At 64.3% G+C, this 26854-nt stretch overlaps 2 protein-coding genes across 6 annotated transcripts in view; both read left to right on the plus strand.

Annotated features, from left to right (window-relative positions):
- EXD3 (exonuclease 3'-5' domain containing 3) overlaps window positions 1-18138 on the plus strand; it is an 86222-nt gene extending 68084 nt beyond the window's left edge. For all 5 annotated transcript variants that reach the window (XM_047093747.1, XM_047093746.1, XM_047093749.1 and 2 more), the window contains 5 exons: window positions 1261-1314; window positions 1551-1682; window positions 15632-15725; window positions 17448-17486; window positions 17792-18138. In XM_047093747.1, coding sequence (XP_046949703.1) covers window positions 1261-1314; window positions 1551-1682; window positions 15632-15725; window positions 17448-17486; window positions 17792-18075 — 603 coding nt within the window. In that variant the 3' untranslated portion in view covers window positions 18076-18138. The remainder of the gene's footprint in view (window positions 1-1260; window positions 1315-1550; window positions 1683-15631; window positions 15726-17447; window positions 17487-17791) is intronic.
- Window positions 18139-23645: 5507 nt separating this feature from the next.
- On the plus strand, window positions 23646-24119 carry NRARP (NOTCH regulated ankyrin repeat protein). The gene has a single exon (XM_047093905.1). It carries the CDS (start codon window positions 23657-23659, stop codon window positions 23999-24001), a length of 345 nt encoding a protein of 114 aa, XP_046949861.1. The 5' UTR covers window positions 23646-23656; the 3' UTR covers window positions 24002-24119.
- The last annotated feature ends 2735 nt before the right edge of the window (window positions 24120-26854 follow it).

The following is a 26854-nucleotide window of genomic DNA, read 5'->3' on the forward strand; positions in this document are numbered from 1 at the left end:
CGTCGGTTAAGCATCCAACTCTTGGTTTCAGCTCAGGTCATGATCTCATGGTTTGTGAGTTCGAGCCCCGTATCGGGCTCCGCAGCTGGCACCGTGGAGCCTGCTTGGGATTCTCTCCCTCTCTCCACACCCCCTCTCGATCCCTCCCCTGCTCATGCTGTCTCTCTCTCTCTCTCTCTCAAAATAAACAAATGAACTTAAAAAAAGAGATTTTTATAGTTTTAACTCTTACATTTTTGCGTTGGCCCCTTGCACACTTCACAGATCACTAGGGATTGTTTAGAATGTGCCAAACCCATCAATATCGCCGTGTTTGACGTCTCTGTGCATTGCTGCTGTCACCTCATTGATGGGTGCCCTGCCCCCCTGTGGCATGTGAGAGCTTTCCTTGGGTCCTCGGTCCTTTTCACGTGGCACTTGTGGACTTTGATGACTTCTTTGCTTTCTGACATGGCGAGATGTGCCCGCCTCACTGTGTGCATTTTCTGCCTCAGACCTGGAGTCAGCTAGTTCTCCAAAAAAAGCCCGATTCCCTTTCCACCTGTTTGGAAACCAGTGTGGGCACAGGCTGCTCCTGGCTACATGGTTGTTCTCATTTGGAGGCCTTTGTGGTAGACAGAGTGATGAAATGCTTTTCAATGTGTGCGCACACACAGGCACGCACGTGCACACGCACGTGTGAAATTCGTACCAAAGCTCCCGTCAGGCCTGAAGCCGTGGTGCCACCTCCCTGGTTCCCATGCTCACCCTTCCTTCTCCCACCCGGACCCAGCTCAGCACCAGCGTCGGCCATCTGTCTTTGGCACTGTTGGCAGCGAGCGTTTCGAGGGACGCCGCCAGAGTCAGCACCAGCGACAGGACCGGTGCCTGGCGTCTTCGCCCTGGCCGCTAGCACGGCAGCCTGGAGCTGCGCGGTCAGTTCGCCGCACTTTCAGGGCGCTTGGAAGACTTCTTTCTCTGCAGTTCATTGGTCTCGTCATCTTTGGATTTTTAGAGATTGCTTTTTTGATTTCAAATTTTGTTTGCAATTATGTAAAATGTTTGCATGATTTTAAGACCCGATCTGCACGATGAGGCAGCGAACCAGGACTCTGCTGGCCGCGCAGGCCCCAGGCGGGCAGCCTGGGGGCCGGGGTGGGGGGTGGGGGTGTGGGTGAGCGGTGGTGGCAGCAGAGGCCGGACAGGGCGGGGGGGGGGGGCAGAAGTAGCCCTTGTCCTGGAACCAGCCTGCCCCTCACCTGTCTCTCTGCCTCCCCACAGGTTGCCAGGCAGGAGGGAAGGATCATCTTGACGTCGGGGCTGCCATACCACAAGGTGGGGGCCCTGAAGATGGCTCATCTTTCCAAGGGAGCCTCAGCCTGGCCCTTGGGCCACCGCCCTCGGGGTCTGCTCGCTGCGGGGGCTAGTGGGAGTGGGGGCTGACGGCTGTCCCACTTGGGGGGACGAGCTGGGGGGGAGGAGCCCTTGGCCCCGGAGCCCAGGGAGGGGAGGTGGGCCTGGAGAGGCTCTGGGTCCTGTGCCCACGGCTCAGCGGCTGTGCTTCCGTGCAGCTCCGGGCCCAGGTCGGGGCTGGGCGCTGCCTCTGGGTGGACTGCTCCCTCAAGGCCCGTCAACAGGCCAAGGCCGTGCTCAGGCATTTCAACGTTCGAGTCACCCACGCAGACATCTTCAGCCGCTGCCAGGTGAGTCCCACCTGCCCCCGGCCTGCCTTGGGCCAGTGTGTGAGCCCCAGGGCTGTCAGGAAGCCACTGCTGTGACAGGAGACCCAGCGTGTCTCTGGCTGGTGGCAAGACAACAGAGGTCATGTGCTTTGGCGTTTGTGCCCTTCCAAGCGGCCGCCGCCGCCACCCCATCTGGGGCAGATGGGCGCCACTGGGTCCATTCTAACGTCTAGAAAGGTCTGGGTCGGGAAAGCCATGTCTAGGGTTAAGATCAGAGAGGGGTCTGAGGCCTGGGTCCTGTCTGCCGATTCGGACCAGGGAGGGGGCGCCCTCCTCTCCCTTCTCTGCCGGCCTGGGTGCACCGAGTCCTAGCCCCCATATCTGGCTTAGGGGGAGGTGGTGCAGGCCGGGGCGTGGCTGCACTGAGGCATGGGGTCCCCACAGGGCACAGTCCTAGTGCACCTCAGTGGCTCCTGGTGCAGAGTGCTGGCTATTCCCGGAATATTTGGAGTTGGGGCCATGATGAAGCTCTGTGAGGAGCACCTCTCCAAGCCCAGTTGTTTGGTGGACACTGGGCCTCACCTCTGCAGCGCAGGGGGGTAGGGGTTAGGGTCTCCAGCCAGGCTCATGGGACATCATCCCACCTTGGTGTGCCTGTGTCTGGAGATGGGGCACCCTGAGGGCAGGCATGCAGCCGAGTGTGAGGGAGACAGGAGGGAGGGAGGCCCTTCTTCAGGTCCTGGACCCCCCTCTACCCAGCTTCAGGTACAGCCTGTGCCGACCCCGGGTCCCCGGCCCTGCCAGAAATGACTGCGGTCATCCCAGTGGCGGGAAGTGCACCGCGGGGCCTTTTCCTTCAGCGAGCTCTGGCAGGACAGGAACCTTGTCTGCGGCCTCTCTTTGTCTGTGCTCAAGCCGACAAGTGTTGTAAAGACCCCAGGACGTCCGGGATGCCTGGGAGGCATTTTAATGAGCTTTTCAGAGCCTCTGCTGCTAAGTTTTCTTGAGAAAACAGGAAGTTGGGTAGCTGGGAGGAAACCCCCACCGGTGCCCCGGGAAGCCTCATGCTGGGGAGCAGGCTGACCTCCTTCAGGCCTGCGAGGGCACCGAGGGCAGCCGCACACGGAAGAGTGTCCACGGCCCCACCTGCCCCTCCGCCCTGGGCAGTTGTAGAGCCCCCCTGCCCTGCCAGGTGCGAGGGGCAGGATGCAGAATGTGCCCCAGGGAGGTGGGGTGGGTGCAGTATGGAGCCAGTTCAAAGGCTGGGAGGCAGAGTTGCACCAGCCCTGATAGGGGACCAGCAAGTGCCCTGGCCAGAGAGGGACAGAAGACAACCCACCGGGGGGGACACCGTCCGGGGGCACAGAGGTGCTAAGACCTATTCTGGCTGCAGCAGGTGGCGGGGGGGGGGGGGGGGGGAGGGAGCCCAGGTGAGAGGTGGCGTCTGTAGCAGGTGAGAAGTGGGCTCGGGTTTCAGGCTTTGCCCCTGGCCAGCAGGGAGGGAAGGTGCTGGGTCTGGGCTCCCTGGGGTCTTGGTCTGGAGGCCCACGCATCAGGCCCTCTAGGTTGGGGACGGGCATGGGGAAGGGGAAGCCTCGGCTCGGGAGCTCTGCCCAGCACTGTCCTTATTTGAGGTATATACGCATTCCGCCAAGACTAGCTGGGGAGGAGGACAGACAGGGTCCACGACTTGGTGCCATGTGACTGCACTGGCCAAGAAGCAGAGGGCAGCCACCCCAGGCTCGGGGGGGGGGGGGGGAGCGGGAGGGGGCGTCCCAGGCGGAGACCCCTGTGTGTGGCTGCAGTCAGGCGCTGGCTGACAGGCAGCAGGCAGGAGCACAGGCGTAAGGCTGCGTGTGGACGCCTGATGGGCCTTTGTCAAGAAAGGGCCCGGAGAGCTTCTGGTTCCAAGGCTGGCCAGTGGCCTCCAGCTGAGCTCAGCTCCAAAAGAAAGTGTGCTGGGTGTGCCCCAGGGCAGGACCCTCCCTGGGTGGCAGATAACTGTGTGGGAGGGTCCAGGAATGTGCACAAGGAGCCTGAAAGGCCAACTTTATGGAGCCAAGTGGGCAGAGAAAGGGGTTTCTGAGAAGCCAGGATTTCTAAATTTGGAACTGGCCATGGTCACCACAGAGACATCTGGGGAAGCGGTGGGAGGACTAAGCTTACTCTGTGTCAGGGAGCTGGTGGTATTAATGCTTGGGCCTGAGGCCGGGGTCCCCCCGCATGTTCTCAGACCAAATACCCGGTCATTGTGAGCACAGGTCTGGGCAGGCCTCCGGCCACATTCCCACCCAGAGCTCCTGGAGCCCCTCCGCCACGGCATTCCCAGCTGAACCCCAGGAGCTTAGCCTGAGAAACAGCCAGGAACGCCCAACCACCCCATCCTGCACACTGGCCACCCCTACTCCCCACCCAGTGCCCCGCTGTTCTCAGGGCCAGGCAAGGTAGATGGGTGGCAAGCACCGAGAAGCCCCGAAGAGGTGCCCCACAGACGTTCCCAGGCGATGGCCCAAAGCTCAGCGAAGCCACTAGGCTGGCTCCACGTGGCCCCATGGGCTAGACTGGCTTTCGAGCCGGTCTGGACATGAGAAAGTGCCGGCCGCTGACCAGCAGGGAGCGTCACACTCAGGACTGACCCAGGGAGGGCCTCTGTCCTCAGGGCCCCGCCCTGTGCTCCAGTGGGGCCTGCGCACCCTGGACGCTGGCTCAGAGCCCCTGCCGCCCGGCCCGGGCTGGAGCTGGCTGTCTCCCTGGAGACCTCCCACTGCCAGGCTGACTTTCCATTTTCTTTTCCTTCCTTATGCTATTTTAGTGCCATTCCCGGAGGGAAAACCCACTTGACACACAGGCATTCCCAGAGTGAGCCTGGCCACTCTCTGGGCTGGTGCATCAGGGTCCAAGGCGGGAAGCAAGTCAGAATGGGAGAGGGCTGGTCCAGGCCTGGGCTAGGTGCCCGGCCAGGGGTCCATGGCCGTGCCCCACTCTAGTGCCCAGCACCTGCCTCCAAGCTGTGTTGACACTCGGCATGTGCCTTGGGCACAGGGTCCACTTTCTGGGGCATCTGCACGTGAGGACAGGGAGCCACGTGGTGGAGGCCAGAGGTGGGCAGGGAGGCTCGGGTGAGGCGGTGGTGGGTCTCCTGTGGCGGGCAGGGTCATGGACCCCTGAAAATGGCCACCTGGGCCTGGGATCGTCCGTCAGGAACATCCGCCAAATGGATGTTCCCAGTGCCGTCCGCTATGGGAAAATATTTTATCAAAGAGATTGGAGTTAAAAAAAAAAAAAAGAAAAGCGTAAGCAGGAACCCCTGACATGGCCCAAGTGTAATGTCTATTTTTACTGTCCCTCTGGTCCCCCTCCGCTATGGTGGGGAGCAGGCTGTGGTCCCCGTGTGCAAGTAGGGCGTGTCCTAGGAGTCAGTGACGTTGGCCTCCGGAAGCGGGCACCCGGGAGGAGAGGCCACTGCAGGACGGTGACCCTGCCTTGGGGAGCTCTCAGGCAGTGCTGGCCACAGGGTCCCCAGGAGACGGAGGGTGTTGGGCCAGAGAGGAGCCTGCAGCTAGAAGAGGTCGGGCCTCAGGCTACAGGCTCACAGACACTCAGGACACAACAGGGCTGGGCGGGGGGCCCCCGGGGTGGAGGTGGACACCGGCCCAGACTGATGGCTGGCAGGGGACGGATGCAAGCAGAGGGCTCCCCTGGCCTGGGGATGTGAGGGGGACTGCAGGCAGCCACCTCCCAGCACCCATGCCCAGAACCTGGGGCAGCGGGGACACCTGTGCCCAGCCCATTCCTGCAGACCCTCCCTCTTTCCTGACGACCAGACTAGGGACCGACAGGAAGAGGGGCAGTGGCCGCTGACCCCGCCCCTCCCCAGCCTTTGTGTCCCGTGGCCCCCAGCCCCGTTCCCACACTCCGTGCCCCCAGGGTCACACAGGCACAAAGGCTGCAGGAGGGGTGGCCACCACCCTGCACAGGGAGAGACCCTGGCCCGCCGGCTCCTAGGCGGCAGGGGGAGCAGCGGGGGGCTCTGGGGGAGGATGGGTTGGGGGCAGCTGGCGTCGGGTTTCCGTGCCGACATGGGGCCTCAAGGACAGTGGGGTCCACCAGGCAGGTTTTGGCAGGGATTAAGGCCAGTGCGCCCCCAGCCTTGGGATGCTAGCCAGGGTGATGTCCCAGTGCGGTCCCTGGGGGCTGACAACAGGGTGGGCCCAGGCCCCACAGCCTGCAGGGCCACCCCCCTGCCCTGCCTCCCTTCCAGAAAAGCCCTGGTCCTCGGCCAGAGCCCAGCTTCAGTTCCCACCAGATGGCCCTGGGGACTAAGGGCCCGGGCCCAATGGCCTGGGCCCCCCCCCCCCCGCCCCCAGTTTCTGGTGGCTCCGATCTGACCCCAGCCGCTTTAGGAAGGGCCCTGGCACTCCTGGGTCGCCCCCCTGGCCCCGGCCCATCCAGCAGTCAGCACCGCCTGCTTCGTCTCCACGAGACCCTCATCCTCCACGGCCACACAAGTGGCACCTGTGCCACCCCGCGAAGTGGCCTGGGCTGAGAGGAGGCCCTAGGGCCAGTCCTGTGCTCATGGCCTTGAGACCTGCCAGGGCTCCTCTGGGCCAGTGTCCGGGAGGGTTGACGTGTGAGTCCCCCCAGCCCGGCTCACGCCAGGCGCCCAGCCGGGTACCCAGCCCCTCTCTCCTTCACACATCAGTCTGTGTGGGCTGTGCTCCAAGACCCGGCCGTCAGCGATCACGTGCTTCTTAATGGGCCTTCCCTCCAGCGACCTGGAGGCCCATCTGGATGGGGCTTCTCTGGCTGGACCCCCGGAATGTTGATGGAAAAGTGAGCCCACGTCCTGTCCACTTTCAGAAGGGGTGACAGGCTGGCCTGGCTACGCTGTGAGGGGGCCACACTGGACACAGGGCCACGGGGCATATGTGCTCATCCAGTGTCCACAGGTGCATGGACACTCAGCATGCATGTGGACTGTTGGTGGCCTGGACAGACGCATCCATGGCCCCGAGTCAGGCCAGTGTGCCCTGGGCCTGAGGAGCTGGTGCAGGCCAAAGACAGACCCCCTGGGAGTCTGGGGCAAGGACGGTGGGGAGGTCCCCTCAGGCAGGACAGTGCAGGCCTAGCCATCTGGGCCAGGGCGTCCCTCCGCTGGTCAGCTGGCGGCCACACGTACCGGAGGATGGGCCAGGCACAGCTGGCCGCGGGGGCACCCCCAGTGCTGTCGTCTTGGGCCTGCGGCCAGTTAAGACACCTCGGACAGTGAAACCACACCTGGCGCCCACGACACACTGTCTGGGGGTACGGTCGTGTCTCTGAGGACCTAGGTCCTTCCCCCTCTCCGCTCCACACCTCCACACCCGCTGCGCAGCCCCCAGCCACGGAGCTGTCCAGAACCACTGGCCAGACATGGCCGAGGACCGGGCTCTGAAGAAATGGAGGGAGGGCAGAGCCCCTGGTGACCAGCCGGGCCTCCGGGCTGGAGGGCAGAACAGCCCCACACCGGCCGAGGGAGCCTGGGGCTCAGGGACTGAGGCACACCGAGGCCGCACACAGCCAGCTTCGGGGTTACCGGCAGGCTGAGACAGACACCCTGCCCCTGGTGTCGGCACCCCCGCAGCCTGCGGCTAAATCGTGTGAAATTCACATCTCAGCGTCCGCAAATAGTTGTCTTGGCAGCAGCCCTGCCTGTGTGTCCTTACACTGCCCACAGCTGCTTTCTCAGGGACCCAACGGCCCTTCCAGGGGACTGACCCTTGCCTGGGGGCCTGGCTGGCATCTGACCGGGGAGGTGGGCACTCTTCTTCCTTTTGAACGATTGCCAGCCCCAAAGCAGAAGTGGGGCCCAAGAGCCAGGGGGGCAGTGAGCTGCGTGGTGGGTGGCCATGGGCCTGGATGGGGACGGCAGGCCTGAGAGCGCGGACCCACTGTCCACTCAACCCTAGATACAGAAAGAAAGGCCTGGCTGGCCTCAGGGGTGTAGAGCCAGCGGCAGCCAGCCCCCCTTGGGGCTGCAGGGAGAGGAGGCCATGGGCACCCATGGATTGGGTCTGGGGAGGGCCCACGGGTGGTAAAACAGGGTCTGCCAGGCAGGGACCAATGGCTGGATGGCCGGTGCACAGGGCGCTGGGGGGGCAGGGGGGGGCGGGGAGGGGGGCAGGAACATCCATGAGTCACCCGCACTGCCCCCCCCCCCTCCGGCCCAGCCTCTCTTCCCTCCCTGGCTGAGGCTGGGGAGTGGCGCATATCCCCTCCTCCCTCCCTCCCAGGGGGCCCTGCTCACTGCCCGCTGTGAGCGGAGCACATTCAGGACAAGTGTAGACCCCAGAGGTCACTGAGGGCAGATGGGGCGTCCGAGGCAGAGCAGCATGCCTGGAGGGCCCTCTGCTCTGGCAGGATGGGGGCTGGGTGGGACCCCAGCCAGCCAGGGACAGGGAGGGGCCTTGGAAGAGTAACCCCACAAAGGGAGACAGGCCTGCTCGGCCAAGCCCGAACTCCTCCCTTGAGGTGGGGGACTAGGTGGTGCAGGGTCCTTCGGGGAAGTGGGGGGAGTCAGGCTCCAGCAAGGACTGCTGCTTCCTCCCCTCATCTTGGAAAACGCATTTCAAGGCATAGGTGTGGTGGAAGGAGCCGCCTCTCTTAGCCTGACTCAGTGGTCCTGGGAAGAGGCAGGGAGGAGAGGGCCAGGGGACCCCTGCCCTGGCTCAGCCCCCACTCAGGCTGGCCCCCCACAGTGCTGGGCCCATCGTACTGTGGCCCCCTTGGCACCTGATCTCCCACCCTCCCCACTCGGTTGTCTGTCACTTCCTCCAGGAAGGCCTCCAGGCCCCCAGCCCAATCTCTAGAGCATCACCACTCTTTGGAGGAGTACTTTGGGGGCTCCTCTCTCCCTTGGCTGGGAACACAGTAGGGCAGGCCTGCTGTGAGTGAAAGGCAGGCCCCACAGACATTCAGACAGCTTCAGACCCCGGGCTTCAGGGCTCCAGTTCCCTTCCAGGCCGCTGCCTGCTGTCTGAGGACTTGGCTCCACTTGTCTGTTGAAGGGGGACAACCAGAGCTGATCCCGGCTGGCACAGCCTCGGGGCCCCTCCCCAACTTCCTTAGCCTGCCCCCCCCCGCCCCCGTTGCCTCCCTTGGCCCTAGGTGGGAGGGGTACCCCAGCCCCCCTGGCCCCGGGTCCTGGCGCGGGAAGGCAGGCGCAACCGTTTGCTTTTGAATCTCGGCCGGGTGTCCTGAGTGGCCCTTTCAAAGGCCGGCCGGGGGCGGGGGCCGTTCCCAGGCGCGCCCCGCCCTCCCCGCCCGCCCCTCCTCCCGCTTTCCCACGCGGCCCGGCCGCCGGCTGGTTCTCACGGCCCGCTGCCCCTCCCCCGTCTGGGAACGGGCCGCGCTGCGCCCGCCGCGCTGGGGTGCCCGGGAGCCCCAGGATGGGGGGGGGGTGCGCCTGGCGGGGGGGTTACTGGAGGGGGTGCCGCCTAGGGGTTGCTGAGGTCGCCAAAGGGAGGCAGACAGCACCCCACACACGGGGCCTGAGGCCAGATTGTATTGGATTTAACCTAGGGCAGGTGCTCTCTGGCCCCCCACACCTCGTGGAGCGACCCAGGGGGCCCTGGCCAACCCTGCCTTGTGCGTGGGGACAACAGCACCCACTCCTCATTAGGGTCTCCCTGACTGGGAGCAGGTTCTGGGGCCTCGGTTCCTCCTAATACCCTGCAGAGACTATGTCACTGGTTTTACGAAGTACAAATACAGACCACGCAGAAAATAGTGAATGCCTTCTCACATAGAACTGTAATCCCATCCCACACTTGATCTGAAATTCGCATTCAGGGCCCAAATTCTCGCTGGCTGCCTGAGGGGGCCTGTGACTGTGTCCTATCAGGGTTGAGGAAGCAGGGCAGGACTTGGCTACCAGTCTGGGCCCCCTGGCTCACCTTGGCTTGCCTCCATGAAGGTCAGCCCTGGCCCACCCAAGTGAGCTGGAACAAGGGGGTCCATTCCACCCAGCTTCAGATAGCCTGGGCCGGAGTCGGCCTCACTGCCCCCACGAGGGGGTCTGCACGGGGGTCCCCCCCCCCCAGTGGGCCCTGGGCTGTGGCTGGTGCAGCTGGAGGAGGAGCTTTTCAGAAGCCCGGGCACCCAGGGTGGGGAGTGGAAGCCAAGTAGGAGGCCCACCCGCCCGTCCTAGGTGTGGCCACTGCCCAGGGCTCCGGCCTGCAAGCCCCAGAGGGGCCTGGGGGAAGGGCTGTGACCCTCCCGAGCCTCCCTGGCCAGGGTACACCTAGGCGGGGCAGGGCTTCCTGCTCGGGCAGGCTCTGGCTGTCACGCATGCTGTGCCCCTCTGCCCATTCCACCCACCGCCCTTTTCCCCCCTCCCTCGCCGTCAGAGAGACCAGCCATGTGCTGCTGCAGGTTCAGGGGTATCCGCCCCCAGCCGTGGCTACTGGGGCCCTCACTGTGAGTCGTCAGCCCGCCCTCACCCACTGCAGGCATGAGGGCAGCTCTGGAGCTGGGGGGGTCCACTCCCAGGGAGTCCAGCAGGCCCTCCCGTCCCTGTAGCAGGAGGTGGGCCCGGCAGGAGGCTGGCGGGGAGGGTGTCTGGCTCCAGGCGCCAGCCGCACGTCTGCCTCCGAGGCCAAGGCCCCAGTCGCGGGGTGCTGGCCTCAGAAGGCTGCACAAGATGGCATCAGCCTGAGCCTGTGCCCCACGAGCCGGTCGCCAGCCGGGAAAGTCCCAGATGCCATTGTCCCCTCCACACCTGCCGGGGGAGGTGGATGTTCAGGTCTCCTGCCACTGAAAATAGAGGCCCCCGGGAGCACCCCTCCTGCACTCCCTGGCGAGGTGCACACAAGCCCCTGTCTACAGACTGCTCGTACACAGACACACTTCCAGGGTCAGGGGGCATGTGAAGTGACTCGCCCTGACACGCCCCGTCACACAGGTCCCTCATCCACACCTTGGAACACCCAGCCACACTCACTCCTGCTCATGCCTCTGTGCTGCTCACGTGCACACACACCCTCAGTGCTCTTGCGCCCTTCATGCCGGAATGCTTAAGAGAGAGACACCTGCAGGGCGCCAGCTTCACACACGTGCCCAGTCCTAGCCCCTCGGGGACTCCTGCACCCCACACGCCCCAGTGCCAGTGGCTCCTGACCCCCTAGGGAACCCACACAATGCTGACTGTGCCCAGGCCCTGCTGTGTCTGTGGAGACACTGTCCTGAGCCTACAAAGGAATGGGCCCATGGGAACTGGCCTTCCCGGGCCTGGGGGCAGGGCTGGCGCTGGAGCACGGCCCCTATAGGGCTGCTGTCCCGGGTCATAGACATCCAGGTTGGAGGCCACCGGCAGGAGGGCCTGCCCCACAGACAGAAGAGCACCAGGGTTGGGTTTGAAAACCTTCCCATGCAGGCCTGTGCATCAGCCCCAGCCGCGCGCTCCTTGCAGGGCCTGGGTCCTGGCCCTTCTGTCCAGCGTTCGCCCCAGGCCAGCAGGATGGGGTCACATCTCACAGATGCCCTGTGGGCCAGCTGCAGGGAGGGGGGCTCTGTCCTCCTGGCCCCTTGTCCTGTCTCCTCCGGGCAATCAGACAACACCCCGTGCCGGGGGCCAACAGGGTCCTCATGGGCAAAGCTGGCTGATGTGCTTGTCTTGGAAGAGGGCCCCAGCCCCAGCGGTCGTGCTCCGCTCCAGGGCCACATCACCTTTGGGGGCAGATGGCTCAGGGCCCCACGAGGTGCTGCCTGGATGGTGTGGGAGAGTGAGGTGTGGAGCAGACCCAGGCCTCACCGCTTCCTCTGGGGCTTTGTTCCCGCCCCGTCCGGGCAAGGTGTCAGGCCAGTGGCCTTTCATCCCAGCCCTCTGGCCCTGCACCCGGCGCCATTTGTTAGGCTGGCCCTGGGGGCGGTCACGGTGGATGAGCCAGCCTGGGGAGGCCTCAGGACAGCAAGTGTGGACTGTAGGGGGAGGTGGCACTTGGCAGGGACCAAATGGGCAGAAAAGCACCCTGGGAACAGGGATGCTGGTGTCCTGAAGTTGAGACCCTCCAGGGCTCCCACTACCCTGACCGGAGCATCCGAGACGCTGGCCGTGTGTAGATGTGCTCAGGAAGGTGCCGGAAACCATTCTCAGTGCCGCGTTGGCTTTTCCCACCAGGCGGTGGGACGAAGTGCTGTTTCTTTTCTTCTGCTTTTTTATGCTTCGCTCTTGTTCCAATTTGCTCTAAATGAGCAAGAAATAGCCCATTACTCTAGAACATGCCACAGCTTCTGAGCCCAGCCCCCACCCGCCCTGCCTGTGGGTCAGAAATCCCCAAACTTGGCCTTCCAGGGCCTGGGCTCCAGAATGACTCCCCCCTCCCCCACTGGGGGTGGGGGCTGCAGGGGTGTGGCAGGGCCCCCGCTTGGAGCCTGGACCGCACTCGCCGTCAGGCAGGAGTGAGGTTTCTACAAGCCTGCCCCTTGCTCAGAAGGAGGGCACCCAAGTGGCCTGGGCCCACTTCCCAGCTGGAGCCTAAAACTCTCAGCGGTGCCTAGTGCCTACCGAGCTGGGGAAGCAGGGTGGTGTGAACTCCCCAGGCAGCCAGCCTGTGGTGCGGAGCTCAGGTCATGGACCTGGCTGCTGGCTGGGCAGGAGGCCCCACTCACATCCTTCTTAGGGCGGGGGTCCCTTCTCTGGGCTCCTAGCCTAGGCAGGCCCTGCACCCTTAGGAACACGTGTTCTCTCTCATACCCCGTGCCCGGGTGAGTCCCAGGTATGGCTTCTATCCCGCCCTCCTCTCTCCCTCACACCCACCCCCCATTTGCTGAGGCCTGGGGCTCAAGGCTGATGGGGGCCCAAGGGTGTTTACAAGCAACCAACAGGGCTGTGCTGTCCTGGGCCCAGGGAGGGCTGGTCACCTCTGGAGAGGAACGTGTACAAGGGCCCCTCCGAGCTGCCTGCTGGCCCTGCCCAGCCCGTTCTGTGGCCCTGGCTGGGGCGTGCCCCTCTGCACTCTACACCTGTGTGCCAGCTGTCCGCTGGTTGTGCACAGCAGACACCTGCAGGCGTGCTGACCAGGGTTGTGTGTGTGTGGGTGGCCCTGCACCCAGGGCAGGTGGGAACACAGACGTTTCCAGGGACGCAGACTTCAGGACAGTTGCTGTGACCTTGCCTGTTGCGCAGCTCTTGGTTCTGCTGGCCACGACCACTCCTTGGGTGAGTGTGACTGCGAATCCTGGGCTCAGACCTGAGAGGAGGCCCTGCCCTTGGGCATGGCCCCTCAAAGCCCCCCAGCTCCCCCCTGCCAAGTCTTAGCCTCAGTGGAACGGGCAGGTGTCCCAAGTGCCTGCTATAGCCTCTCGTCACACCCCCAAGAAGCCCAGAAAACAGAGCCTCCTGGAGAAGTGGCCAAAGCAGGCCTCTCCCGCCCTCCCCAGGCCCCAGGGAGGGGCAAGGGGCTGCAGAGGGTGGACCAAAAGGTCAAGTCTGCCTAACTCCCGGTCTGTGGGCCCCAGCAGTCCCGATGACCAGTCACTGCTGGCAGCCCAGCCCCTGGGAGGCAACCTCCCCCTTGTGGGCTCAGGTCTCTGGCCGAGACAGTCCCCAGGCGGACAGAGTGCCCTGAGTTGGGACAGCACGGCAAGTGCGTGTTGGCTCCAAGCAGCTATAAGAGCTGTGGGGACCGGGCACGCAGGTGGACTCCTGGGACCAGGAAGCCACGAGCCTTCCCAGCCCCTCCAGCCCCCGACTCACCTGGCCCTGCCCGCCCAGCCAGGCTCTGGGGCTGGAGGCCCTCCCCGCCCTCAGAATCCCAGACTAAATGGGGGTACACAGAGACCAGGCTGGACTCTCAAGACCATACACCCAGCCCCTGTCCAGGGCCTTCCCCGGGACCCCCACTGCAGTCTGTCCAGGCCCACTGGCATCCCAGGGCTCGGGTTTGTGTGTCCCCCAAGGGAGAGTGGGCATGGCCCAGACACCACCTGCACATACCCCCTCTCCTAAGGGTCAGCGTGAGGACCCTGGTGTGGGGTCCTCGCTAGCCGAGGGCCCTGTAAGCAAGTTACTCAGCCCCTCAGAAGCCCCCTTTCTTCATAAGGAAAGGCAACGTCTCCCCCTTTGGTGTCAGGAAGGGTGCTGGGCCATGGGCCCCAAAGAGCAGGGCCTCGGCCTTGTGTGAGGCAGGTGGACCTTGCAGGGGACGGGGACAGGAGACACAGGGAGCCGCTAGGTGCTGGTCCTTCCTGCAGATGGGGAGCACAGGGCAGAGAGGGGGTGAGCATGTAGAACCGGCTTTTCTAGCCGGGGGTGGGGGTGGGACAGGGCCTCCCAGGGCCCTATGGGGTGACGGCAGGGCCCAGCAGTGGGCAGCAGCCGTGGGAAAAGCAGCACCGGTGGTTCCCGAGGGTGGGGCCAGGTCCTTGTGGATGGCACCGGTGGTTTGTCTTCGTGCCGTGACTCAGCGTGAGCTGGCAGTCCCGCCCAGGTGTGTGCATCAGGCCCAGGTCCTGGGAAGGCTCCCACCCCCTCCCACTAATGCAGCATCCCTCTCACACCTACAGGCTCCGTCCCCTGGGGGGGCCTGGGTCGGGGGGGAGGAGGGCGAACGCGGTTCTCTGTGGTGGGCAGCCCAGGGCAGCGACCACCCTTTCCCCAGCTGGACCTGGAGTGACCACAGGCTAGACCTGCGGCCGGGGCTCCACCTGCACTCCTGCCCAGGAAGGTCCCTGGGTCTGTGACCGGGAGGCCAGGGCCCACGGCAGACTCCCCGTGCCAGAGAGGTGGCCGGGGGACAGGAGGCACCCCCCCAGAGAGGCAGGAGGAAGGGTCCTGCTGGCACCAGCCCTGCCCCAGCCCCACCCAGGCCTCCCCGAAGAGGTGGCCCCACCCTCCGGCGCCCCCAGGCCCTGGCTCCCGATGCTGGATGCAGTACAGCAAACTCATGGTGTCGAAAGGCCCATGGGAAAAGGGCGTGTGGGGGCAGGGGGCACCGCCCCTGGCGTGGGCACACCCTGAGGCTCCAGGGGCTGGTGACTGCCACCTACCCACCCGCCCCTGGGAGCTGTGTCATTCAGGGCACTGGTCAGACTCCTCCAGGAGGGGCCCGGGAGCGATCCCATGAGCACAGATCATGGACCCCTCCTCCCTGTGGCCCCGGAACGCCCCCTCCTACCCTCAGGCCCTGCTCTAGGCTCATCCTCCTCTTACAGGCCGCTCTGATTTGGGGAAGGGCTGTGACTGGCTGTGCACGTGTCCATGAGCACCTGTGCCCACCTGCCTGGGAACCAGTGGCCCCTCTCACTCTCCCTTGGGCCCTCCTTACCTCATCATGGGGACCCTGGGGTCCTTCACCCTGTCAGCCAGTGGCCATCATGAAGCAACCCTGGGGCAGCTGTGTTGGGAGGACAGGATGGGCCCCAGAAGCCCCTGCCCCCACCCCCAGTGTCACTGCAAGGTCAGCAGGGCCGAGCTGAGTGCCTTCCAAGAGCCATTGCACGTCCTAGACAAGGACCCCAAATGGAAGCAAAAGTGGCTTCCCTCCTGATCCCTTGTAGATGTGGTGCCCCGGGGGCGGGGGGGGCGGGGTCAGGCAACAGGCATCGCGAGAAACACGGACACTGAAACGGCCTGGCTGAGGGGCCCGCTGCCAGCCTCTTACCCTGACCCTTTGATGCTGAGCCCAGGGATGCCCAGGCCTGGTTGGGCCCTCGAGGCTCTGCGACTGGGGCGGACAGCCCAGGCGATGACAGAGGCCCACAGGGTCTCGTGAGCCAGAAGAGGCTGCCTAGGGCCCACTAGGATCCAGTGCCGTGCTGGAGGGCCCCCAAGAGGAGGTGTGCCCTGTCCTGCAAGGAGAGGAAGGGATGTGTGCTTTTGTCTCTGTGAAAGCCCCTAGCCAGACCCAGAGCTGCAAGGAGCCTGAGGCTGGGGGTGGGAGGTGGGAGGTGGGCAGAGCCTCACCCGGCCTCAGCACCCCCTCTGTCCCCAGGCCTGTAACTGTGACCAGTACCTGAAGGTCTCCAAGGACATGATGAAGCAGCTGGTGAGGCTCGGCAGCCGCCCGGAAGGCCCCAGCATCACAGGTATGTTGCCCCACGGGGTTAGGCGTGGGCTCTGTGGGCTCTGTGGACAGTGGCCCAGTTGTGGGGTTAAACTGCAGGGATGACCAGGGAGGTGCCGGCCAGGGGCCGGTGGAAAGACAGAGCCCACGCTGCGCGAAGGTTACAGGCCCAGGAGGCCAGGAAGCTGAGACACTCAGGGCCCCTCTGGGGTGGGGTCCCCCCCCCCTCCGGTCACCCTGCCCTTCACACAGAGTGCACACACACACAGGCATGTGTGCCGGCACGCACCTGTTTGTACACACTTGTGCACACGTGTGCACGTGCACAGATGCACATTTGCCTGCACACTGGCACCTGCTAAGCAATCTGAAGGCGGACGATCCCGGATAGACAGAAAGGAGGGCAAACCCCAGATGTCACCCCCCCCCAACCGTGGACCCAGCCTCAGTTTCCACCCTTGTAAAACCAGAAACTGGAAGGAGACTTTGCAGTCGCTGGCTGGGGCAGTGAGTGTGCCCTTCCATTCCTATCACCGGCTCCCCCGCCCTCTAGAGAGAGGGGCACCAGAGGGAGCCTCGCAGCTCCTCCCCAGGCTCCCGGGTGCTCCTCAGGGGAGGGCAAGGATGGGACGGATAGGAGACTGTCTTAGAGCCCTCTCCAGGGGGGTCAGCCTGAGGTTAGGGTGCCTCTGAGGTCCCTTTGCACGGCTCGCCGTGGCTCTCCCGGACGGTGATGTCCCCACGAGGGTGTTCTTGTTCTTCCGAAACCCCCTGAGGTTTGGGGCTGGAGCTCCTCAGGTGAGCCATCGTGATGGCCCGTGTCCAGCCCCCAGCAGCTCTCAGCTCTCCACAGTGTGGCCTTGACATGTTCAAGGCCCAGGAAGGGAGGAGCAGGGTACGAGCACTGCCCTCTGCTAGAGCCGCCCCGCCACTGGGCTCCCGGCTCCTCTGAGCCGCCAGCGCTCTGCCCAGAGGCCCACGCCTGTCCTGAGGTGGTGGGTGGCCCTCCTGCGGGCCTGCTGGCATCTCGTGGGCCTCCAGGTAAAGGCTGAGGCCAGACCGACTAGGGCGAGATAGGGAGACCAGATGGAGGTCATGGCCTCATTGCGTTGCGGGGCGGGGGGGGGGGGGGGGGGGCGGCGGGAGTGCTCATCCATTCAGGCTCTGGCTAAAGTTAATCTGGAGCCATCTGTGGAGAGATGTTTGCCAAGCAAATTAGGGGTAGGACTCTTCCGCCTCCCGGCTAGGACTCCTCAGCCGTCACTGCCCTCACGCCTGCACTGGCCCCTCAGCAGCCCGAGGCCTGGCCACCTCCCTGGAGTCTCCTGTGCTCTTAGCGGAGGTAGGGACCCTCTTGCAGAGTCAGAAGGTCGCCCTGAGCTCCAGCAGGTCCCCTGGGCCCTGCTGCTATGAAACACAGGCCCTGGCAGTGGCTTATCTTCTCATCGCCACGAATGGGATGCCCCCGCCCCCACCGGCCCGTTCTCAGGCCCCCAGTGCCCTAATCGGCCAATCTCACGCCCAGAACTTGTTTCCCAAGGACCTTTGAGCCCCAAGAACATTCCAAGGTGTGAGTTCCCATGGGAGGGGATCAGGCTGGCACCAAAGCTCCTCAGCCCCCTACCCTTTGCCCTTTCTGCTAAGGGTGGGGGGAGAGGCTGGGCACTTGGAGGTGCATTGTGGGCACTGGGGCTGCCAGGACCCACCCTTAGGACAGTCCCTGATGTCCTCACTTGATTGCCAGGTGATGAGGCCACCCAGAGCGAGGACATACAGGAAGCAGGTGAGCCCTGGGACCACCCACTGACAGGGTTTGTTCCTGGCCCAGGAGAGGGGACTGCCCTGAGAGGATGGGCCCGTGCCCTAGGCGAGGGGTAGCGGGCAGGGCCAGTGGGGAGAGAGGGCCAGGGGTCCGTGGGTAAGATGAGGCAGAGCGTTGGGGGGACCAGGCAGTGTAGGGCAGAGGCACCGGAAAGAACAGGGTGGAGGCGAGACCATCTCCCCAGCCCCTCCCACCCCACCCCACCCCACCCCACCCCACCATAAGGCTGAGAGCTCAGAGTGGCCGCCCACCCCCCGCCTTTCCAGGCTCGGCCCCAGAGGAGGCCCCCGGGGGCTGTACCTACGACCCACCTTGCCGCTGGCTGGAGGCCGCAGACCTGCGGGCTGGTGCGCCTGCCACACTGGCCAGTGGCACCCGGCTGCAGCTGGCAGGCGTCCCGGAGGGCGTGCTGCGGCGGCCGGGGCTACGCCATTTCTACTGCTGCTCTGGCTGTGGCAAGGTCTTCTGGGAGGGCTCCCACCTGTGCCGCGTCACCTCGCAATTCAGCCAGATCCTGAGCAGCGCCTCCAGCTCCTGGAAGCAGAGCTGAGCCCCCAGGCCCACGGGCCCGCCCGCCGCCAGCAATACAGTAATAAAAGTCCTGAGCTGCACACACCTGGGCCTGGCCCTAGGTGCACCTGTGGCCGTGGACTCATTGCATGCACCTGGGCGCCAGCCCCAGGTGCAGAGCTAGGACCGGGGTGGAAGGGATGAAAGTTCTTGCACAAGGTCAGGATGCTCGGACCCTGAGCTGAGAACCGCCTGATACTCGGGAATGAGGCCGACGGAAAGTGGGAAGGACACGCCTGGCAGAGGAAATGGCCTTCACAAAGGCCCGGGGCTGGGACCCAAGCGGCTCCCGTCAGTGGGGCGGGGGGGAGGCGGGGGCACACAGGCCCCCCACGCACTGGGGGTCCACTCCCTTTGCTGCGTGGGTAAATGCCACCCCCCTCTGCCCCACCTTCCTGGGCTCCTCAGACCTTCGGGGAGGCCTCCAGTTCCAGGGACTGTAGATGGTGGGACCCCGCAGGGCCAGGGCCCTTTAGGCCAGATGTGGCGGGGGTGGGGGTGGGGGTGGGGGTGGGGGGCTTCCTGGGGAACAGGGCCCAGCCCTCTGTGGTGCAAAAGGCAGGGCGGCCACCCTCTAGGAGGGCATCCATTGTGTCTGGAGGGCCATGCCTGGAGGGGAGGCCCACCTCTGCATCTGTTGCCCTCGCCGCCTCACCGGCCGGAGTGTGACCCCACATGGCTTCTTCCCCCCGCCCCAACCCTGTCGAGGTGGCCTCCTCTCATGAAACAGAGTGGCAGCCGAAGCCACAAGGGGGCCCTGCACATGAGAGCGTCCACCCTCACAACTGCCGGAAACAGCCACTGCTCCACCTACTCTCTGGGAAACTGAGGCGCAGGCGCCCGTTGCCGGCACCCGAGGGCCCCGGGCACCGGTGCCAGGTGGGCGGGGAGAGGGGCCTAGACTGCATCTTGCCCTGGCCGCCTCCTCCTGGCTCACTCCCTAGGAATGTGCCCCCCCCCACCCCCCACATCCCTTTCCTGTCCTTCCTGCCTTGAGCGGAAACCAGCTCAGATTTGGCCCGGGAACCCAGGCGGAAGCCTCAGGGCCGGGGAGCCCGGGGGGGGGGGGGGGGAGGCGGGGCGGGGCTGCCGCCTCTGCCCGGAGCGGGTGCACCTGCAGGCCCAGGTGTGACGGCCTCAGGTACCAGGTGGGTGCTGGCAGTGCCAGGCCTACCTCTGCCCCCGCCTGGGCTGGGGGTCAGGCCCAAGAGTATGAGGCTGGGGGCTCATGCTGAACGTCATGCACCCATCCTGCCACACTGCCCATCATTTCCTTTCCCTGAAAACGCCCACCTCGTGCCAGGCGCTGGCCCACCCGGCCCCGAAGCAACCTTGGGGCCAGCCGGACCAGATGCTACCGCACAGATGGAGGGAGGGACTCGGAGACTCAGGACAGGACCGGGCTGAGCAGGGGCACCGTGTCAGGGCCAAGCGTGCAACCCTGGCTTCCCCCACCCTTCGGTCACTGCTGAGCCCGAGGGCCACGTGGGGCTGTGGGGGCGAGCGGACACCCCACCAGGGCTCGGGACCTTCTGTGATCGGGGTGCTGCTTCCGAGAGCCAGACCACTGGCCCGCGTCCTGTCCTGGGAGGCAGCCCTGACCACGCTCCTCCCCTAGTAAGGTCAGGAGGAAACCGCCAGGGGTGCCGGCCCCACTGCCCAACCCAGCTGCTTCCTGAAGACTCTGGAGACTCTGTTCTGACCCAAGGCCCTGGTGGTGGTTGCAGCTGGTCCTCAACACAAGGAGGCCAGAGCCAGGGACCAGCACGGGGGAGACAGGAGACCACGTGTCCTTCCTGTCCCTCCAGGCAGGCCCGGCCCCAGCACCCCACTGCCCCGCGCACCCTCTAGAGGGAGAAGAGGGCGACTGCGTGGGGCCTCTTTCCCAGTGTGCCCCTCACAGCTACACGCGTACCGTCCAGCCTGCCTTCCCACCTCCCCACCCCTCTGCTGCCCAGACTGGCCGTGTCCCCCCAGAAACCCTCCCAGGCTCACGTACTCGCTGCCAGCCCAGCCCAGCCCCACGGCAACCCCATCCTAGGCCCCAGCCCCTGACCCCTGGTCCTGAGCCATCAGGAGGTCAGCCCAAAAAGCCTTCTGAGGCCCCAGGACTGCCTCAGGCCCCCTCCCAGGCTAGGGGTCAGGCACCACGCCGACAGGGTGGGCTACGGCCCTAGTGCCAGGCCGTGCCCTAAGCGGCCGCGCAGTGATTGTCTGCCACAGTTCCTGCCCCGGGCGTCCTTCCTCCGCTCTGGCCGAGGGCTGAGTGTTTGTTATTTGATCTCTATCCTCTCTCGGCCCTTCTACCAGGTGTCTGGGCTGCTGGGAAGAAACACTCTCCTCTTTCCCACGCTCCCCGACACATTTTAATGAATTAGCTGGAAGCCCCGCCCCCACTGCCCGCCTGCCTGCTCACCCTCCCTCCCCCGCCTAGTGCCTTTAAGGTGGCCGCAGGCCTTGGCCCAGCTCTGGCCAGCCGCCTCTTCTGCGCTGTCCTCCCCAGGCCGCTCCACCCAGACCTTCCCAGCCCATATCCCAGAATGCTCCCCAGGCCGCTCCACCCCTGCCCACATTGTTCCCCCCCCCAACACCCACTGCTGTGAGCCTCTAAAGGAAGGGGGGTCCCCAGAGAAAGAAGGGGGCCCTCTCCAACTCTGGCCTCCACCCACCACGGCCCTTCAGGGTGGCACTCCTGGGCCAGCATCCTTGGAGCCAATGGGGAGAAGGACGGGGTCCTGCCGCATGGTCAGGGTCGAGTCTGTCCCCCCAGACCCCAGGTCAGGGGTTTCTCACTCAGAGCCAGTGAACTGCTTATCTATACAACACCACCAAGAAACCCCACCCACACCGGAGAGGGGCTTCTCTGGGCCGCAGGGCGGGGCCTGGCTTCCCCATTCCCTCCAAGGCATTTGGAACAAATGTCCTCCTTTTGGACCATTCCTTCAGCAAACACCGAAGAAGAGCTTACTGGGAGCCAGTGCCCTGCAAGCCCCTCTTCCCCTCCTGTCCTCAAATGGGGCAACTCCCAGGGTGTGGACCACAGCGGCCCAGACCAGAAATACCCTCCCAGCCACGGCACGGCCACGGGAATCCCATCGGCTCCCCAGAGATAGTGTGACTGTCACCCGAACCCCACAGTGGCAGGCCTGGCTACACCTGTCTGACCCTCACGCGGAGCCCTGGGTGGGGCAGGAGGCAACATCAGGCTAGACTCCTGTGGCCGCTCTGTCCCTGCCGGGGGCACCCAAGCCACCGATTTCATGGCCCATGGTGGTGGCCGTGCATTCCCACACTGAGCTCACAGGGCCCCTTTGTCTGCCCACCCTGAAGCCTGCGCGGGTGTCAAAGGGACATTTCACCCCCGGGCTCTGCTCCCGGGCCCTACAGGGTCTCCAGATGCCCTTCTTCAGGTCAGGGGACCTGAACCCACCTGCGCTGGGGCCTATGAACCCCCCACCTTCTGGGGATAGCCCTGGGCAGTGTCCAGAGGTAAATACAGGCCCCAGGGGACAGGGCCTATGCCCTCTTCCCTGATGCTGGGAAGATGCAGGGAAGGGGGTGCTGGAGGTGGTCAGGGCCCCGCCCTCGAGGGGTTCACAGTCCAGCAGGCTCCCTTACTGGGCCCAGGGACCCCATCTGGCAAGATGAGTGGGGCAAGGGAGGGGCTGTTGACACCGGCACCCACCTCCACCCCCACCAGGTCACAACCTCAGCTGAACCTAGCACAGGGCCTGGTTCAGGACTCCCGCCTCAGGCCAGGGCTTACCCACCTACACTGTGGGGAGCTCCTGGCGGGAGCAAGACTGAGCAGAAGAGCTGGACCACCAGCCTCGGGAAGACCAGAGGGAGGGACTCGGGGAGCTCTGGCTGCCAGGAGGACCCCGAGAGAGTCCACAACGGTCAGGTCCGAGGGCAGCTGGCCAGAGGCAGCCAGCCCTGGGGTGGCCTTACCCAGTTTTTCCTGTGATTCTGCTGTGACTCGTTCCAGAGCACAGAGCGAGATGGGGGGCACACACCCACCCACATGTGTCTCCAAACATGGGGCACACCAGGCAGGTGCCCAAGGGAGCCCATCCCCAAACAAGGCCTGACAGGGGGGGACTCCCGGGCTGAGGCCCAGGGCCGCCTCCTCGGGAATTTCCAGCCCGCTTCTGAAGGAATTGAAGTTCCTGTGTGCTGCCCTGCTGCCCTGGGCCTACTGCTCCGAGAGTCATTCCTGCTCGATTTCCAGCCACCAGAGCCCAGCTATAAACTGTAAAATCCTAGTGAGGAAATCTGGCGGGAGTATTAGAATGTCAATAAAAAATGGGTTTACAGATTGGAAATGAGTCATTTCTGGACTTTCTTTCGGTCCTTGGTGCCCTACCTGGGGCTGCTCACCTGGCCAGGCCTTGCCTGTCCCTAGTCGTGCTGATGGAGGTGGCCCAGGAGAGGGAAGCAGGCCCTGAGGTCCGGCCGACTGACCTCCCCGCCTTGGAGGGGCTTCTGAGCACCTCCAGCCCCCAGCTTCCTCCTGTAAAGACCCTGCTTCGTCAGGGTGGGACCTCAGGGTTTGGCTCCTCACGCTTGTCAGGTTGGGGGCAAAACACGGGGTGACCCAGGCCGCCAGAGGAGCAGCCCTCGTTCAGGAAAGACCGCGTGGCCCAGGTCACACGCCCGAGCTGTTCGTGGACTCGTCACCCGCGTGGACTTCGTGTCCTGGGGGCCAGGCTGAGCCAGTCTTGTCGCTGCGCACCCAGCCCGCGAGGAACGCAGAGGGTCTGCGGCCCGCGCTCCGGAAGCGCGGAGTGAGACCCGGGCTCTCTACCCGGGCCTCCCGGGTCTGAAATGTCAGCGAACCCCCACCACGGGTAGGCCGCCCTTCGGTGCACCTCGGGGTTGCGCTCGGCCGGGGATCGGGCCTGGGTCTGTCCGCGGAGGGAGCTTGGAATTCCCCGAGTGGCAGAAAGGGGAGTAGGCGGGACGACCGCGGAGATGCGGAGAGCCCGGGGGTGCGGAGAGCAAGGACCCCCCGCTACGGCCACCTGGCCCCCTGCCGGCGACCAGCGCCCCCTGCCGCGAAGCGCGCTGCCGCCCAGGCACGCCCCGCCCCCGCCCCGCCCCCACGTGGGCGCCGCCCAATCATCCGGTCGCCGGCGCGCGCGTCACGGGCGCCCTATTGTTATGCAAATATAAAGGGAGTAAAAGGCGCCCCGGCGCGGCGGGCGGGCGGGCGAGTGTAGCTGCGCGTGGGGAGGCGCGTGGGACCCGCGTGGGAGCCGCAGCGAGCAGGGACCCGGAACGCGCGGCGCCGCCGCCGGGCCCGCCGGCCCCCGCGAGCGCAGTGCCCGCCCCCGTCGCCCGCTCGCCCGGGCGCGGCTGGATGCGGCGGGGGCCCCGCGGCGGCGGCCCCCGGCCCCCAGAGCCCGGAACGCCCAGGGGCGGCGTGCGGGGCCCGGGGGCGCCGCGCCCTCCATGCGCCGAGGCGCGCCCCGAGACAGCCGGGGGCCCGCGCCGCAGCCGCCGCCGCCGCCGCCCGCGCTGAGCCCCGGCGCGGCCCGCGGCCCGCGCCCGGAGGCAGCATGAGCCAGGCCGAGCTGTCCACCTGCTCGGCGCCGCAGACGCAGCGCATCTTCCAGGAGGCCGTGCGCAAGGGCAACACGCAGGAGCTGCAGTCGCTGCTGCAGAACATGACCAACTGCGAGTTCAACGTGAACTCGTTCGGGCCTGAGGGCCAGACGGCGCTGCACCAGTCGGTCATCGACGGCAACCTGGAGCTCGTGAAGCTGCTGGTCAAGTTCGGCGCCGACATCCGCCTGGCCAACCGCGACGGCTGGAGCGCGCTGCACATCGCCGCGTTCGGCGGCCACCAGGACATCGTGCTCTATCTCATCACCAAGGCCAAGTACGCGGGCAGCGGCCGGTGATGCCCGCCCGGACCCGGACGCGGGCCTCGAGCGTGTCGTCTGCTGTACCTTCCCGCCAACTACCTCGGTGCGCACCGGGCCCCCGGGCCCCGCGGCCACAACGAGTCTGGCGCGCGCGTCCGCGCCCACGGGGGCCGCGCGGCGCCCGCTGCCAGGGGTCGACGCCCCCGCGCGGCCGCCCGGACCCGGGCCGAGGGCTTCCCACGGCCCCCGCCCTCCGCCTCGCGGTGGGGGGGGGGGGGAGGTGGGGGCGGGGCGCGGGCTGCAGCCCCTTTGAAATTTGAGTCTCGCTACCAGCAAGTTTGGAGTCCCGAGACACCGGATCCTCCGGTCAAAATGTTTTCTCCCGAAGGTGGAAGGCGGGCGGCGGGGACGCCGGGCTCGGGGCGCTCCGCCGCCCGCAGGACCCGCGGCCGAAGCCCGCAGTCGCCCAGGGGCCACGGCGGGGCGTTTCCGGCCCGGACGCGCGACGGTGGAGACGCTCCGCTGTTCTTAGGGTTCTAAACTATTTATCATGTGTGTGTATATTTGTGGGTGAAGTTTGTGCGCCTGAATTTTTTTGTTTGGAAAATATTGTGCGTGGTCAATGTGGTTATAGGGGGGAAGATACATTTTTTTTTTCTTAGTCTTAAAACTAAAAACTTGAGTCTGTCATTTCTTGGTTGCACTGAAAACACCGCCCAGCCTGATGGTTTTCCCGTGCAGGTCCCTCTCCCTGCTTCTCACTCTCTCCCCTCCTCCTCCTCCCCCCCCCCCGCCCCGTACCCCCTCTCCTCTCCCTCCTGACACACAGGCACACAATTTTGGGAAGCCCCGGGGCTCCCTCTCCCCTCTCCCGTGAGAGAGGCCACCATCCCCCGAACCTGCTGGCTTTGCGAAGTTTCCTCGGGAGCACGGGTGCTCGGGTGTGGCGGTGATGGGGGCGGGAGGGGTCCTACCTTTCCTAGTGAGTTCTATTATAGTTAGTAGGTCGCACACTTTTTTAAAAAAGTAAATGGATTTGCCACATTTGAATGTCATAACATTTATGACAGAATATAAAATATTAACATATTTTAAGCCAAGTTTTAGGTGTATGTTTTGAATCTTGGTTATAAACCCAATTTTAAAGGGCGTTGTATCCAGCGTTGTGAAGGCAACAGTGTACCCATATTTATATTTTTATAAAATACCTATAAGACTGTGAATCTCTTGTGCTAATTGCTGAGTAAGTTGAAGGACTGTTTGGCCCCTTCTTCAGTCTCCCGGAGCTTCAAGGACCCGATTCGAATCCAAAAACCCTGTCATGGGGGGAGGGGCCGCGCGGGGACCTGGGCTGGAGGCGGTGCTTCCGCGTCACTTTCGGTCCCGAAAGGCGCCCTTCCTGGTCTCCGAGGTTCCTATTTTCTATGCAACCCCACACCCCTTGTTGTTTTGATCCTGAGAAATAAAAGGGAGGCTGAATTATTCAAATTTAAATGAGGCTTCCCCTGGGTAGAAGTGCCGCTGACCCTCCGTGCAGAAATGGGGAGCGCTTGAGGACACAGGTGGGTGGAGGCCCTTTGCGCGCGGCCGGTCACACTCGGGCGTCATCTGGGGCTTTTTATAAAACCTTGTGTGAGCAGAATATATTGATAATGTCAGTGAAACAAGCAGACATTGAAACTGAGGCACAGATTACTCCAAAAGGAGTTTTTCTGTATATTTTTTCTAGATGCAAATACCTTTTTAATTATGTTAATTAATGTTAAGACTTTCTAGGCTTATATGGAAGCTGTGTGTGGGTCCTGGTATGATCACTTCTAACTGGATAAAGTCTGCAGCACATTCCTGAGTGTACGATATAGACTTGTAGCCCAGCATGAAAAATTTATGAATAAATTTTTCATTGATTTTTTTTTATTAAAAAAAAAAGTTTGTTGGTTTTTCTTAGTCTTGGCACCCAGGAGGAGGGTCAGGCTGCAACCTGCTAGTTGTGGGTGCCATCTACACAAAGCTTGGCTTGTTTTCACCTGAAGACAGCCTGGTGAACTGGTCGGCCGCAAACCGGGACTTAGGAGGTGCCAGGGGTGGACCCTCTTCCGCCAGGGGCGGTGGGGGGGTGGGGGGGGGACCTAGGCCACCCTGAGTGCACCCAGAACCAGCCCTCAAACCTTTTCCTCTGCCCCCTGGCAAAGCAGCCGAGGCCTTTTGCATGGAAGGTTCTCGAAGCTCTTCCCAACCCCTAGCCAGCCTGACGTGCCACAGGTCCTGGGAAGGACCAGGCCCCACTCCTGCCCACCACCACCTTCTTTTGCTGCGGGCTCATGCTGGACCACCTGCTGCGCAGAACGGGTATTTTTTTTAATTTGCGGGAACACCATAGTTGCTCTCTCCTGACAAGTAAAAGGCCAGCTTCTCCTCTCCGTCCCCTGGTGGCATCTGGGAGCTGAGCTGGGGAAGCCCCTGGAGCCGGCCGGTCCTCGAAGAGCGCAGACCCCAAGTTGGACTTGGTGTCAGCCAGCGTCCCTGTGTGCGTGAGGAGAGCTCAGAGCAGGGTGTCTGCTGCTGGGACCCACTAGAGGAGCAGAGACTCTTGGCACATCCCCGAGCTGCCCTCGGGGCCCTGGGGCCTTACGGGAAAGGGGGGAGGGACACCAGGGCAAGAGGAGCCTGCCAGGAGAAGGGGGAGCCGGCAGCTCAAGACTTCCAAGGTGACAGCTTTTTCTCGGAGCTTCCAGACCCCTCTACGGCAGCCCAAGGGCTCGGGCTTCCTGTCGGCAGGTGGGCGCAGCTCCGCTCGTCCCGCCCCACAGACACACTGCCCTGTCCAAACTGGACGCTTTGGGGGCTGCGCCTTCCATGTTCCTACTTCGCACACCCTGCCCTGCTGGA

Source organism: Lynx rufus, unplaced genomic scaffold (genome assembly GCF_022079265.1).
Source record: "Lynx rufus isolate CCGP_SWC_20201006 ecotype Redwood Valley unplaced genomic scaffold, mLynRuf1.p SCAF_36, whole genome shotgun sequence".
Lineage (NCBI taxonomy): Eukaryota > Metazoa > Chordata > Mammalia > Carnivora > Felidae > Lynx > Lynx rufus.

What these genes read in the sequence shown, in the direction of transcription:
- NRARP (XM_047093905.1), top strand. Translation starts at nt 23,657, where the DNA reads ATGAGCCAGGCCGAGCTGTCCACCTGCTCGGCGCCGCAGACGCAGCGC.